Here is a 15,800-nt window from a genome sequence, read left to right on the forward strand (position 1 = left end):
GTGGTTACACTGGGCCCACCGGGATAATCCAGGATGGTCTCCCCATCTCAAGATCCTTACCTTAATCACATTTGCCAAGTCCCTCTTGCCTTGTAAGGTAACATATTCACAATTTCTGAGGATTAGGATGTAGACATCTTTAGGGGGGCATTATTCTGCCTACCACAGATCCTGAGCAGGATGAGCTTGGTTTGGGGGCATCAGCCTGGAACTCAGCCTCCTGCCTCCCTACCGACTCTGTTCAAAGTAGAACTCAGTGCGGGCCAATGGCTCACTCTCCTTGACAAGTTGTACTGGCTGCTGGGGCTCAGCTGGGCCACAGAGAAACCAGCCAGGCCAGGCCGCGGCCTCAAGCCTGAAGGCTGAGCCCAAGCTTCTCTGGAAGAAGGTGAAGCGTGTGGCCTCTTCACCACCCTTGTACAGGTCCTCGATGTTCACGTCCTGTGGGGGCAAGGTGGCTGCTGCAGGATGAGGCCACTGGTTGAGATGTCAGCCCTAGAGGCCCCCGGGGGTGGCCAATGAGGGACTTTACAGGGAGGGCCTGTACCCAGGGCAGTGCCTTCTGCAGGTTCTAGAGGGCAGGGGTCTTGGCACTAGGTGCAGAGGGAGGGAGAGGCATGTGTGGACCTGGCTGGAAGTCCACAGATGGCTGCAGAGATACCAGAGCACCCTGGAAGCCAGGCCACGTCTGCAGGACCCCCCAGAACACAGTGTGGTTTCTCACCTCCAGCTGCAGGGTAGGCCCCTCTCCTGTCTCCACACAGGCTAGGCAGCGACTGCCTCCCTGGATCCCCAGGAAGATGGGGACTTTGGTGCGGTCCAGGCCTCTGTTGGGAAGTATGCAGATCTTCTCTGGGAGGAAAGAGAGGAGAGAGCCAGGAGATGAAAGGACCCAGATGGCAAGCTCTCAGCGAGCTAAGGCTGGGCAGGAAAGAGCTGGCCCAGGGCGCACCTGGCCTGATCCCTGCATACAGGCTGCCGGGCAGGCTGGGGCCCCTGCAGCAGTCATGACACCCTCAGAAGGAGAGGTCCTCATCTGCTCCCTGCCTCTTCTCACTGTCACCAGAGGCAGGAGGGGAGGGGAGAGCCAGTCCGAGGGGATGGAGGCTATAGGTTCTCACCTGCGCAGCTGTTGTCCACATTGGGATCTCCCACCAGGAGCTGGTCGCCTCTTGAGTATAGTGCCTTCTGATCTGCATCCTTAATTCTGGAACAAGACGGTAGTGCTGATGGCCTGCTCCCTTCAGGCACCACCAAGCCCCAAAGTCTTTCCACCCCCATGCTCTGAAGTACTACACTGAGCATTTAGGTGTTCTCTCCCACAGGTGAGAAGTGCATGACTCCACCCAAGAGCAGGTGAAACCAGGTCAGCCTTAAGGCTAGGGAAGGTCTTCTGGAAGCTCGTGAGGCTCCCTTTACCAGCATTGGCCTCTGTCAGGGCCCTGGGGCAGTGAGGAAAGCCAGTGCCTTCTCATTGATGGGTAGAGTTTTCCTGATTATGCTAACCCCTTTCATGCCCTTCCTGAGAAGTTTCCTAATGAGGCTCAGACGTCTCTAGGATATAGTGAGCCTTATCCCGGGTTTTCTGGGCCTGACCCAATTTTGCAAAAATGTTTTATTTTCTTCAGTGAAGAGGATTAATTGAATGTATAATCAAGTGTGGTTTGTGGGGCGCCTGCGTGCCTCAGTCAGTTAAGCGTCCGACTCTTGATTTTAGCTGTGGTCTTGATCTCAAGGTCATGAGATTGAGCCCCATGTCAGGCTCTGTGCTTAGCGTGGAGTCTGCTTGAGATCCTCTCTCCCTCTCCCTCTGCCCCTTCCCTTCGCACGTGCTCTCTTTCTCTAAAATACATACATACATACATAAATCTTTTAAAAAATAGTGTGGTTTGCTTTTCAAATATTTTAAAGGCTTTTTATAGAATAAAATCCAAAATCAGGGGAAAAAAATCCTATGTGACAGTAGGTGTGCCAACATGGCCACCTTGTTCCATGTGAGGTGTGTTCTGGGGTGGCCCCGAGTTATGGGTGCCAAATTTAGGAGGTCAGCAAGGCGCCGGAGCAGGGCGCGTTTACAGTCATTTGGGGTTGGCAGTGATTTCAACGATCGGCCTGGGAGGGTAAATACGTGCTGGGGAACAGGGAGGGAACCACGGTGAGTGCATGCAACATCAAAGTCATGCAGGTTATTAGCTTGCAGGCTATTAGCTCGGTGGCTTGGCTGGTTTCAAAATGTCTGTCAGCCGCTCTCAGGACCTGGGGAGCCCTCCCTATCTCCAAGGGCAGAACCAATGGCCAACGCCATTGCCCCCAGGAGATTTTTCTCTCTCAATAACAGCTAATTATAATACCCTTCGCTAATGACTGTATGTGTGTAAAGTAGGTTCACTTGTACAATAAAAATAAAGATCTGCAAAGAGCCTGGGCTTGCCAACCGGACAACCAGGACTGCGGGGTTCTCATCTGCCAGCAACCACCTATTTGGAGACCAGAACCCAAGTTAGATACCCCGAAGTGCTGACGTCTGTTTTGTCATGTGGGTGATTCATGCACACGTGTCTTGCCTTCCCAGGCACGTTGTAACATCTCGGAGGCCCCGACTGGCCCCCTAGTGTCTAGGACAGGGCAAGCCCATGGAGGAGCTGAGGAAATGTGGCCCAGAAAGTCAGTCTGTTTTATTTGTGTTATGTCTCATCTCGTTCCTCAAAGGGCTGGAGGCAGTTTACAATGAAAAATCACAGGCCGTCACTGAGATTCAAAATTTTCTCTGAGCTCTTGGAGAGAGGAGGACAGAGCCGCACAGGGGTGAGTCCTGGCTCTGTGTGACATGAGGTAATTTATTTCACTTCTTTGAGCTTCAGTTTCCAAATCTGAATGGACTCAGTCATGCCCCCCTTGTAGGTTACTCGGGAGGGAGGCAAGGCAGCCCAAGGGCTGGCATCTTGCGTATGGTCAGGAAAGACAGCTATTGTTAGGATGATGATAATTAAGCTTAATTATGGGGCCCTTGAGATTTCTTGGATGAGGAGTTGCTGCATCCCTCCCTTCAGCCTTCTTTCCCTCTTCCCATGTCATCCCCAGACCCCTGGTTCAGAAAGGGAGGACTCCAGGAAGACTTACGTGTAGTATCTTGCCATGGGGAGGGAGCACATTTCTGCGATTGTGGGTGACTGGTCCTTGCTGAGGGGGAAGGAGAGAAGGGCTGTCAGAGAAGGGTGGGTAGAGCTGGGGGGCAGACCCCCCGGGAGCTCCCAAATCACCAAATCACAGGGTAGAAAAATCTCACTAGGCTGCTTATCTATAACCGGCCTGCCGGAATCCTCTATGATCTCCCTAGGCTAGCAAGCTCCAGGCAGCCTTTGGGGCCATCTGACAGGGGTGTGAGCCCATGACGTGTGCATGGTGCTAGCTTGGGGTAACCGAAGAACGGGTTCCCCAAAGAGTTTAGACAGGAGTACTTCCTGGGGCTGAGACTGAGGTGGGGCGTGCTCCAGCCTCACAGTTTGAGGATGAGCTGAGCTCAAACCTTGTCCCACTGCCCAGCCTGGCCCTAGAGTCACCTGAAGGTTCTGATTCGCCGGGGCTTGAAGTGACTCCATGACCAGCCAGGCTTGAGAACTGGTACACCATCTGAGTTTTTCTCACTCTCCAGTGAACATATAAATCACCTGCTGGTTCTGGTTCTCTAGATCTGGGCTGGAACCTGAGACTGTGCATTTCAGACATGTAACCAAGTGATACGTATGCTGCTGGTCCCTGGCCACAAGTAGCAAAGGACTAGATAGATGATCCCCCAGCCCAGCAGGCCATTGGCAGTGTGGCCTCAATGCAAGCACAGTTGATGCTGTGCTCTCTCTCAGCCAAACTACTGGGGCTCCTTTGGTTGTAGAAACAAAAATAATGGGCAGGCTAAGAGCTATGTGAAGGTCTGGCCAGGACAGATCAAGCTGAGGGCTCTGTGTGAGGATGATTCCCACTCTTGGTCAGTGTGAGCATAAGGGGCAGGCAGAAATTCAGTGTGGTCCAGTCCAGCTGGATTTCCAGGGGCCCCAGAAGCCTCCTGTCCTGGCCAAACCCCAAATCCCAGTATTTCTCCCAAAGACTGCCATATCAGGCACCGCCTGTCTCGGTTCTGGCTAGACTGTGATGAGGTGAATAGGAATGAGAGGCCAGCTTCTAGTCCATCAGAGAGCCTGGGGTCCTGGTGCTAAGCATCTGCCATGGTCCCTCCTAATGTGTCACACACTCCATCCCCTAAGCTTTCCCTTCCCTATTGTCCCCAAGTGACCTTTCCCTGGACTCTGGCCTATTGTCCTCCCTGGACACCATCTCTGGCTTTCTCAGACTTCATAACACCTGTCCTGAGTCAAAAACCACCACCCAAGTAGCACTGGGCTTTCTCCATCATACCCTCTCCTTGTTCTCCTACACATTTTCTATGTGGACTATGTTATCTCCAAGACCAGTATTAACTTCTGTGGAACCAAATCTAAAGACTCTTTTGAGTCCTCTGGTATTTGGCTTCTGCCTCCTCAGAGCTCTTGACATTGATTGACTCCCTTCACACTTCCATTTTCCCCATCTCAGGTCTGTGTAGTTCTCCCTTCCATTTGGTGGTGTCTCTAAGGCTGGAAGTCACAAGTCTAAGTTCTAAGCACATCTCTCACATACCCCATCGAGTTGCCATTCATCCATTTCCACAGCTGCAGCGATCTTCTTGGTCTAAAGCCTCTTAAGCCCCAACTGAACATGCTACTTTATCTCCAACAGTCTATAGGACACCTTCATTTAGACTTCCTGCCATCACAACCAACCAAAGAGATCTGAAGTCAAATCAATCTTCTCCTCCTTCCAGCCCATTCATCTCCCCCCTCCTCCTTATTGTATGTCTGATTTACCAGCAAGTTCCAATAAATTATTCTTTGAAATGTAATTTTGTCTTCTTTTTTGAAAGATTTATTTATTTATTTGAGAGACAGAGAGCACATGCATGAGCTGGAGGGGCAGAGGGAGAGAGAGAGACAGAGAGAGAGAGAGGGAGAATCTCAAGCAGACTCCATGCTGAGCACAGAGCCCGACACAGGGCTCAATCTCACCACCCTAAAATCACGACCTAAGTTGAAATCAAGAGTCAGATGCTTAACCGACTGCACCACCCAGGTGCCCCTAAAATGTAACGTTGTCTTCTTAAAAGCCATGGTACCTGTGCCGGTATTCCTGGTTTTTCTACCTTCAATCCAGCCCAACCTATGTGAGGTACCTGGACCTATATTCTAGGTATTGCTTTCACAACATCCCCACCCAGCTCTAGAGTCTACAGTGGCTGCCCATTTCATCATCATCTGGCCCTGATTCACTTCTATAAGTGTATTTCACTTCTCTGTGGACACTAAACCACCCTTCCAGGCACATGCCTTCTTTCTTCCCAGTGGACATGCTCACAGTTGTCTTTGATTTCCCTCCTTCAAAAGCCATCCTTCCTCCTTGCCATCCATTCAGGTCTTTTGGCATTAGAGCACTGGATATGGTATCATTTATCTATAGGTTGAGTCTCTAGCTCTGCCAAATTAATTATCAGGTCAGAGTAACAGCTCAGACATACAAGGTCATGTCACCTCACCTCCAATTCTCAGTTTCAGCATCTGTAAAATCATGGAATTAGAGTCTGTGGTTATTAAGATTCTTTTCAGATCAAACGATCTATGATTCCATGACTCAGAGTTTAATGAATCTTTCTTTTACTCTTGCAACCCTACTCTGAACTCCTATTAAATTTCACTGTCTTCTGTATTGTTCTATATACAGACATTTGTTTCCCTTATAAAAGTTAACAATATCTTGATCCATGAAGTGTGGCGTGTAGCTCCCTCCAACCACCCTGACACACATATGCTTAGAAGCAGGACATAGAAACACACACAGAAGATTTCAATTGCCAGGCTGGGTTCTAGACCTAGCTCTCCTACCAATTTATCTTTCTACCTTAGAAAGTAACCTTTAGTCCCTGGGCCTCCAACTTGTTATCATTAGGAGGAGAGGCTAGGCAAGGTCAGTATTTTTCAAAACTAAGTTTCACAATGAAAATTTACACAGAAACCTAATGAAAGTAAAATGGATAAAGAGGACTTGCCTTTGCTGAAGCAGAGAATGAGGGTGACACCAGAACCCTGCTAACACTGTCCTTGGCCACTAAAGCAGGCAGTTGGGGTACTAATGAACCCCAAGCCTCACCACACACTGTTGAATACCACTGGCCTAGCTGATTTCTTCTGAAATTATTTTCTAAAATTTATGTTTCAGAAGGGGGAATGAAGCATGAGAGACTATGGACTCTGAGAAACAAACTGAGGGCTTCAGAGGGGAGGGGGGTGGGGGAATGGGATAGACTGGTGATGGGTAGTAAGAAGGGCACGTATTGCATGGCGCACTGGGTGTTATACGCAACTAACGAATCATCGAACTTTACATCAGACACCAGGGATGTACTGTATGGTGACTAACATAATATAATAAAAAAATATTATTATAATTAAAAAATAAAATCTATGTTTCTAAATATTTAAAAATCTTGACTTGGTTTAACCTATGCCTTCTCTCAAACTCTTTCTATGTGCTCCCAGACTTATTTAGCATCCCACGATGTTCTGTGGAGGGGAATACCTTGTTATCTAGAGAGCTTGCCAGGAGGAGTTAAGGGAGGGGGCATACCAGAGATATTGAGAGAAAGGAGAAGGAAAGTGAGAAGGAGATAGAATACTGCCGATCAACAACTGACCTGCAATCCGGGGTGCCTGGAACGTCCGACTGATTTCTCCAGGGCATCTGCCCCGAGTTTATACTGTCTGGTCAGGGTGGGTCAAGCCTGCAGCAATCTTTATAATTGGCTCTAGGATGGGAAAGAAGAGCCTAGGGATTTCACAATGTCTTTAGCACAGTATGGATAATAAGAAGGTGGGGGCATTAATGAGCGTTTGTTGAAGGGGGAGAGAGTCACCCATAAAGCCCTGGCAGAAGCCAGGCAGTGGGCCCCTGCTCATAGCTACTGTCATTGACACTATTATTGGTGGTTTCAATAGCCAGATAAACAGTCTTGGGGTCAGATGTCTTTATATCACCTTCCCGTTGGTGCGCCATGGGGCTCCATCCTAGGCTTAGAGAGGTAGAAGAGGCAAGAGAGGATATGTTTAAGGGGCCCAAGGACAGAGCAACCTCCGGTGTTTTAAGCCAGGCTGTGGCCAGTGAGACAATATAAGACAGGGGACTGATGGCACTGGAAAGAGAGGAGGGAAGTCTCTGCTTTTCAACAAGTCCTATTAGCTGGTATCAGGTTGATGAGACAGAGCATTTAAGGAAACCCACCTATAGAGGATATTGACTTAGATCCATCCTGGGACTGGGCAGCCATCGTATGCCCTGCACTGCTAGGACACATGACACAGTGTGAGCAAGGCAGGAATAAAGAAAATATTCAAGCCTCTAATCAACATTACTTAACTCAGGCCATCCATCCACCCACCTGTCTGTCCCACCATCCAACCATCCAACCATCCATCCTTCTGTCTACTCACAAGAGGTGGAGAAGCTTGGCATAATGTTCTCTGGGGACCATCTGCCTTACTGTAATTCTCACTCTTCGGTCATTTGCACAGTTCCACAAAGGGCCTGGTGAGAAAGTAGGAGAGGTCAATCCACATGCAGATGCTTAAAGAGTGAAAGATAAGAAAATATGGGCAGGGAGGAGACCTAATTTCTGTTTCCTGAGGCCAACAGCCATTCTTCATCCTTCTCCCAATCTCTTATCTCCTTGTGGAAAGGGCCAACGCATGGGATATTATGCCAGGCAGTCAATGAGCATTTACTGAGCATTTACACTGCTGTGTGACAAAGACGTGCAATGCCTGGTCCCTGTTGTTAGGTAGCTTTACAGTCCAGCTGGGGAGCTAAGTCATAAATACTTAAAAAGATAATTAAGAAGACCAGACTCTCTAATCTGCACGACAAGGGCATATTGGGAACAATAAAGGCAGAGAATCTCCTTGAGTAAAAAAATTCCTAGAATTGAAAGGGCTTTAGACATGGCTATAGGCTCCCTCCAAATGGAGAAATCTGTGCTATGGCACCCCTGAGACATAATTAATCATGCTCTTCTTCAATACCTCCACAACCTCTTAAAGAAACGCTGTGTGTGTGGTCCTTGTGGTTAAAATTTTGGGGTCACACATAGTTTACTCACCAGTCCTGCTGGTGCCTCCTGGAATTAAACAGAACAAGTTTATTTTTCTACTAGGCAGAGCTTTGAGTGTTTGTATGGGGCTTTCTGTGTTGTTTCTCCAGGATAAGTACCCTCAGCTCCCTGCCTCTGCCCTAATGACTTGGTCTTCGGACACTCTCTGCTATTCAGGACACACTCTTAGTCCTCAATGCCTATGCCTTGTACAAATGCCATGTGATGTGGGCAATACACGTCTGTAAATACAGATCAAGCTGGGGGCTTATATTGAAATTGAAGAAATCTAAAACCACTATGTCTTTTTCGTATGAACAGTCATGATGCCAGGGTCCCCCAGCCCATACATTCCCAAAGGTAGCATTTTACATTCCTTCTTTCTCTATTGACTCATGTCAGCTCATCCCTGCTAAAACCATTTTGAATTCTACCATCCTACAAATGATGAATCAGTCACTTTAGGCTGGAGAAAGCTTCCAGACTGAAGTGAGGTTTCGGCTGCTCCCTGAAGGGTGGGCCCATTTAGATGGGTGGAGGAGAGAAAAAGAATATTCCAGGGTGGAGGAATAGTTTCTACATTCTGTACTCGCTGGTTTCCAATTATTTGTCAAATGTTATTTGAAGTGTTTGGAAACAAATCAATACAGCCTTGACCTTGAGCTCATTTCAAGGGCCATAGACCCCAAATCAATTATTACAATGAGGGGAAGTTGGCATAGCAATGTAGCACAGTCAGAGCAGATGACCAGAGATCTCAATTCAGCAAAGGCTTCTTGGAAGAGGTAATGATATCAGACTATGGCTGGGCCCGTGGGCAAAGAGAAGTGTGAACTGGGTCTGCAGAAACAAACCTGGTGCCTGGAGTCCATGTTCTCGGCACTCCTGAGAGGCCTGTGGCAGGACTTGCGCTGTCTGCTACCGAGGGCTTTGGCTGCATCTGGGCCTCAGCAGCTCCACAGAGACAGACCCTTCTGGTCTGGCCACATCCTTGCTAGTGCCTCAGCAGAATCTGAACTTGCCAGGCTGGTCTGACTGGTGAGGTGCAGGAAGAATACCTGGGGCTTAGATTTAGGCCTCTCCTCTGGCTTCTGTCCTGATCCCCTAGAGTTTAGGCAAGGATGCTGGAGTCACAATCCCTGGCATGTCAGACTGGAGGTGCAAAGGTAGTAAAGGAAGAGCTAAACCTTGCAGACACAGAGAATATTCAACAACTTTAGTATGAGCAGCTTTTAAATAGAATGTTTGGAGAAATGAAAGGGCTAATGTTGATTTTGAGAAGGGAAATGAAAATATTGGAAAAAAATTGCAATCATAATAAAATAAATGCATTTATTTCTCTTTCCCTATGTATTAGTTATCTATTGCTGTGTAGCAAGTGACCCCAAAACTTAGTTGGGCTGCCTGGGTGGCTCAGTCGGTTAAGCATCCGACTCTTTCAGCTCAGGTCATGATCTCAGGGTTGTGGGATTGAGCCTTGCATCAGGCACTACACTCAGCAGGGAGTCTGCTTGAGATTCTCACTCTCCCTCTGCCTCTGCCTGCCCTCTGTGTACACACACTCTCTCTCTCCCTAAAAAGTTAAATAAATGAATCTTAAAAAAAAAAAAAAAAAAAAAACCTTAGCAACTGAAAGCAACAAACATTTATTTTCTCACAGTTTCTGAGGGTTGGGAATCTAGACCAGTTTAGCTGGGTGGTTCTACTTCAGAGTCTCTCTTAAGGTGGCAATCGAGCTGTCAGCCAGAGTTGCATCATCTGAAGGCCTGACTGGGGCTGGGGGAGCGGCTTCCAAATGCACTCATGTGGCAGTTGGCAGGAGGCTTCATTTTCAACACATGGGTCTCTCTATAGGGATGCTTATGAGATGGCAGCTGGCTTCCCCCAGAACAAGTAAACAAAGAAACAGAGAAAGAAAACAAGATAGGAGCTGCAGAGTCTTTTATAATCTAATCTGAAAAGCGGCATAATATTGCTTCTGCCATGTTCTGTTGGCCACAGAGACAACACATGTACAATGTGGGAGGGGACACACACACGATGTGAGATGGGGTCAGCAGCAGCTGTGTTGATGTCATAGGGCTGCCATAACCAATTACCATCAAGCTGGTGGTTTAAAACAATGAAAATTTGTGCTCTCATAGTTCAGGAGACCAGAAGGCTGTCCTCCCTCTGAAGGCTTTGGGGAAGAATTCTTCCTTGCCTCTTCCTAGCTTCTGGTGGTTGCCTCAGTCATGGCATTTCTTGCCTTATCACCGCATAAATGCAATCTTTGCATCCATCTTCACGTAGCCTTCTCCCTGGGTCTCCTGGGTGTCTCTGTTTGTCCTCTCTTCTTCTTGCACATGCAATCATGTTGGCTGTAGAGCCCACCAGAATACATCCATGACCTCTTAACTAATTGCATCAGCAAAGAACCTATCTCCAAATAAGGCCACAGTCTAAAATTTCCAGAAGGACATGTTCAACCAACACGGGACCCTTTGGAAGCTGAAAGCCACACCTTGCAACCTCAGGGGGCTGTGACCACTCTAGATCCAGGATTGTTCTTTCTATAAATTCCTTCTCCAGGAGATTCCAACCACTCTAACTCATCATATTCTCTTTCTTCATGGCTTTGCTGAGGTCTGTGTGCTGATTCTGCCGCTGCTGACCACAGCAGCAGAGCTCAATTCAATTTGAATTTCACTCAGGGAAGTGGATGCTGAAGATGACTAGAAATATTGCCTGCTCTGTTTTCCTCAAGATTAACTTACTTATTACACAAGGAGTTCATCATCATTACAGAACAATTAGAAAATGTTTAAATAAAAGAATAAAAAGAAAAATCACCTGTAATTGCTGAATTGACATTGCTGAAATTGAAGTAAACTATTTTGGAATTTTTTCTATGCAGAAATATATAGATAGATATTTTTTTAATTAAAATGAAATTACAAGATATGTTAGTAATTTGCTCTTCTTAAAATGTCACAAATATCCTTCCATGTGAATAGATACCAGCATCTTGGATTTTAGTGGTACCTCAGGTTTCAAAACATATGACATGCCTGGCCATTCTTCAGCCTTCTGAGCTGGAGTCAATTCCTTGGACTCCCCCACCCTCTCCTGCCATGGCTAGAGCATGAGGGTTGAGATGGAAAATGTAGAATATGATGGTAGCTGAGTTATAGGGAAGAGGGAGGGGGCTGGCTTGGGTCCCTAATTCTATGACCTCCCTCTCCTGCATAGTGGTAGATGACAGGACCTCGTGTGGGCAGCTAGTGGCCCTAATAGGCTCTACTTGGGATGGGCTGGTTTGTGGGGCTCAGGGGTACTGGGTAAGTTACCATGAAGCATGAAGGGTTTCCAACACTCCCCCCACCCTGACTCCTTGGAAACCTTTTTATGTGACTTCTAGTTTATCTCGAGTAGTTTTTGCAAGGTTCTACACCAGTAGCACTACTCAACAGGGAAAGAAACCGTGGACTAAGCCCCAAATCTCAGAAGGATTAACCCAAACTGGGAATCAAAAGAGAGAGTGGCCAAGTGCCCACCAGAGGTGGGGCCCTGAGAGCAGATGGAGGGATGGTTGCCATCAGTGTCTTCCTCTACCTCCGTCCCTGCCTGAGCCGGCTCTGCCCAGGTAGGTTCTAGGGGGTGCATTGCCCTAGTCACACTGCTGGAAGTAGAAGTCTGTGATAGGGTTGTCCCAGCTGCCATCCTCTGAGAGCTGGGTAAGTCTGAGAGGCTGATCTGCTTCCGTCATGGTGCAGAGGAACCAGCCCGGGTAGGCAGCAGACTCGAAGCTGGAGGTGAGCCCCGTGTCCCGCCGGTAGAAGGTGAAGCTCTTAGATTCGTTGGCACCGAGGTAGAGTTCCATGATGTTTACTGGCTGTGTGAGTGGAGAGGCATGGCAGGTGAGGGGAAAGAGTGGAGGAGGCAGGAGAGCTGGGCCATGGGCATGGAGAGGTAGGGCTATCATCAACAGAACCCTGCGAGGGAGAGGATCAGGCCCCAGGATGCCAGGCCCAGTGGCTTCAGCATCTGCTGGCTTAGTGAAGTCAGATAGCAAGGACGCCCCGACAGGACTCACCTCTAGTTTCAGAGTCGGTTCCTGCCCTGTCCCACACGACAGACACTGGCTCCCTCCCTGGACACCCAGGATGACTGGAGACAGCTTGGCATCCAGAGACCGGTTGGGAACAACACTAATCTCCTCGCCTAGAGAAAGGAAGACAGATTCAGGGGCCTTGACTGCCCTTCCCTCCCTCTCCCTGAATCGTGGACTTTGGAGTGCAAGTCCTGCATGAGACATCCTGTCCCCAGACTGGGCAGAAGGGAAGCCTGTTAGCTGCTGTCATCTAAGGAAGGGTGGTCTCCTGCCAGTTGGTCCAATGACATCAAGGCATGTAAGCACATTGTACCATCTCCCACTCCTAGCCCACCCCCTTGTGCAGGCTCAAACCCTTAAGTCTACTCTAACCCCCAGGGGAGATCTGACCACCTCCTTTAATGCCTCTTGACCCTCTGGCCTCGTTTTGGAAACTTGATTTGATAAGGATCTCATCAGAGTTATTTGGACATGTTTGTACCAACATGAGAGCAGAAGAGTGTCTCATTCCTCTCTGTACCATCCCCTACCACACATACAAACACACACACACTCATATACATACATGCATGCATGCACACGTGTACATACACACACACACACACACACACACACTCTGCCTGGCCCCAGAGCCCAGTAAATATGTCCCAAGTGGGCAGGTATGGGCTATTTTAGAGAGAAGACCTGTCATGGTGTCTGGGGCATGAGGCCAGATGGTGCCACCTGCTATCCGGGTCCCATCACTCTGAGGGACCGGGAATCCCCAGAGAGCAGAAGAGACCCAGGGCAAAAGGGTAGAAAGCCACTCCTGCATGGGAATAAAGGTCTAGGAGCCTATTTTAGATCTCTCCTCAGTACTTGCTCCCAGGAAAAGGAATGTTTGGCCTAAGTTTACCTATTAAAGAAGAACAAAGCATTCATCCTAGAAAATATTCCCACTTTACATAGAGGCTTCAGGTGGCAATAGGGTAGGTGTCCTCACTTTGCTAGAAGGTGTATTATTTTATTTGTCCTTGTTCAGAGCCTCCTTTTATGATGCCCCATCTACTGTGTCAGGCCTGGGGTCTGTAGGCCTGGACTAGTTTGCATAGCTATGCTAAGCCCTCTTCAGGCCCCCTCAGAGGTGTATAGAGACCTAGGGAAGTAGGGTCATGTTTTGCCACCAACCTTTGATGACCTTCCCTGCATTCAGCCCTCCGGCTAGAAGCTGGTTATCTTGCAGATAAAGCACCTTCAAGGCCGCATCCTTCATTCTGGAACATCAAGACAGATTGACACTTAGTTAGAGGAGGGGTGGGTGCTCCGGCTTGCTGGGCTCTACAGAGTCGTCCCCCCCCCACCCCCCCCACCCCCGTGTCAGGTATTGTCTCCGTCTCCTCCTGCTGTGCCAGGAGTAACCACCCAACCTTCCCTGCCAGCCCTGCTGGGCTCATACCCTACCAACAGGGTAACAACACAGCCTCCCATCCGAGTCTCGGATTTGCTCCTTCATCCTATTCAATCTTTTCTATACCAACCAATCTCCTCCATGTGTGATGTTGGAAAAGAAACTGGACTGTGAGTTAGAGTCCTGGGTTCTTGTCTGGCTGTGCTACCATTACTGCTGAGTCACAACAGACCAGCTGCTTGCCCTTTCTGGGCCTGAGTCTCCCTGTTGCTAATTAAGACAATGGATTAGATAATGCCCAAGCCTCTTCCAGATGAAAATCTGATTCTTCAATCATTATTGAAGACATCAAGGCACATTTACTTCCACCTATTAAGTGAGGAATATCTTTAAATTTAAAATTCTTGGGGCGCCTGGGGGCCACAGTCGGTTGAGCATCAGATTCTTGGTTTTGGCCAGGTTGTGATCTCAGTGTGGTGAGATGGAGCCCTGCATTGGGCTCGCACTCAAGTCTGAAGTCTGCTTAAGTTCTTCTCTCCCTCTCCCTTTGCCTCTCCCCCACTGTGCGTGCTCTCTCTCTCTCTCTCAAATAAATAAATAAATCTTTAAAAAATAAAAATAACATAATAAATTTAAAATTCTTTCATTTTACTTTTCAAATTTATTTCTCATCTCTGATCTCAGTTGACTTTTTGACATCCTGTATGGTGACAAATATATCCTAAAATGGGTTTCCTCAAGTGTTATATGGAAATAAGTATGCTATGTGTAAATTGGTTCAATGGTGGCTAAACACAAACAAATCTCGTTCAAAGTTACTAATATATTGAATTGCACCATGGTTCTCTTACAAGAAGACACAGAAAGCAGTATTTCCCACATCTCTTAATCAAGGAGCGCCACTGTATAAAGCAACTCATATGGTTGGGGCTCCACAGAACACACCTTGGGAAAAGCTATGGTAGATTCTGAGTTCAAAGAGAACAAGGACCATTTTCACTCACTAGTGTGAAGTCCAGAACACAGCAGACCGTCTGACTCAGTACATCCCAGTGGACAGACAGACTGATTGACCAAATAGTTTTGGTGTTGTTTTGCCCCAAAGGGCAGCAGGGAGGTAGTGAAGCAGAGTGACGTCACTTCACCCCAGTGAGTGGTAACAGCTCCGAGCTGGGTCTCCTGACTTCCATTCTCATTATGGATACGTGGGGCTGAAGCTCTACACAGAGTGATTCACTTGTTCCCCCTTCTCGTCAGGGAATCCCCATGAGGTGGCCAGCCCCAGCCTGAGAAAGGCTGAAAAAAATTCTCTTAGGACAGTGAGGGGCTGTTCACAATTTTCCAGCTGCCCATCCACCAATGAGAAGCCCCAGCTCTGGGCAGCCGCAGCCCCTCCCTGCCCAGAAAGGATGGAAAACAGGTCTACCTGGAACTTACTTCCCTTAGAGGACACAGCCAATCAGAGGTTCAGATACTCACCGGAAACACAGCGCCCCACTCAGGACCATCTTGAGCTTCACAGTGTGTAGCTTCTTCTATTCTGAAATAACACAAAAACTTAGGTGGAGATAGAGGCTGGGCTGGCAGTGGCCTGAGTAGCAAACAGCCTTCTGACCCCACCCCACCCCCCAGCATGTGAACATCCCCCACAGAGCAGGGGACTCTAGGTCTGGGGTCAGGAGAAAACCCCAGTCCTGCTGGGGAGAATGAAACCCAGCTCCCCAAAGGACACCTCAGAATGCTCCTTTCTCCTGGCAGAGCTTGTGGTATCAGCCTGCTCCTCTGGGATGCCTCAGCCCTTTTAATAATGCACTAGGGAGGAGCCCCTGAAACTGCCACAAGCTGAGGAGGAGCAGGGTTTCCAGGTATTTCACACCACCCTAAGCCTCCAGAAACTCCTGCTCTTCATTACCTCTCCCAAGGAAGGAAGGTTCTGGAGATAGTCTTTCACCAATTCTGATGAACTTCCCAGGGGCTTTCAAGCTCTTTGTAAGCACTCAGCTCCTGGACCTCAGGCACTTCCAGACCCAAAGCCTTCAGTGCAAATAGCCCCTCAAGGAAAGCAAATTTTAGAACAAGCCCCTTTTCCCCTTCCT

The 15,800-nt window shown here is 48.3% G+C and overlaps 2 protein-coding genes across 2 annotated transcripts; both read right to left on the bottom strand.

The window, feature by feature from the left end:
- Positions 1–228: 228 nt before the first annotated feature.
- On the bottom strand, positions 229–6,910 carry IL1F10 (interleukin 1 family member 10). Its single transcript, XM_045808801.1, has 5 exons — positions 6,776–6,910; positions 3,121–3,180; positions 1,122–1,207; positions 725–852; positions 229–441 (listed from the first exon to the last, which is right to left on the bottom strand). The coding sequence occupies exons 1-5, from the start codon at positions 6,820–6,822 to the stop codon at positions 229–231; spliced, it is 534 nt and encodes a 177-aa protein (XP_045664757.1). The 5' UTR covers positions 6,823–6,910.
- Positions 6,911–11,800: 4,890 nt separating this feature from the next.
- Positions 11,801–15,234, bottom strand: LOC123799635 (interleukin-36 receptor antagonist protein). Its single transcript, XM_045808804.2, has 4 exons — positions 15,184–15,234; positions 13,485–13,570; positions 12,300–12,427; positions 11,801–12,098 (listed from the first exon to the last, which is right to left on the bottom strand). The coding sequence occupies exons 1-4, from the start codon at positions 15,210–15,212 to the stop codon at positions 11,874–11,876; spliced, it is 468 nt and encodes a 155-aa protein (XP_045664760.1). The 5' UTR covers positions 15,213–15,234; the 3' UTR covers positions 11,801–11,873.
- Positions 15,235–15,800: the final 566 nt, after the last annotated feature.

Source organism: Ursus americanus, chromosome 7 (assembly GCF_024610735.1).
Source record: "Ursus americanus isolate L20-20 chromosome 7, mUrsAme1.1.p, whole genome shotgun sequence".
Taxonomy (NCBI): Eukaryota; Metazoa; Chordata; class Mammalia; order Carnivora; family Ursidae; genus Ursus; species Ursus americanus.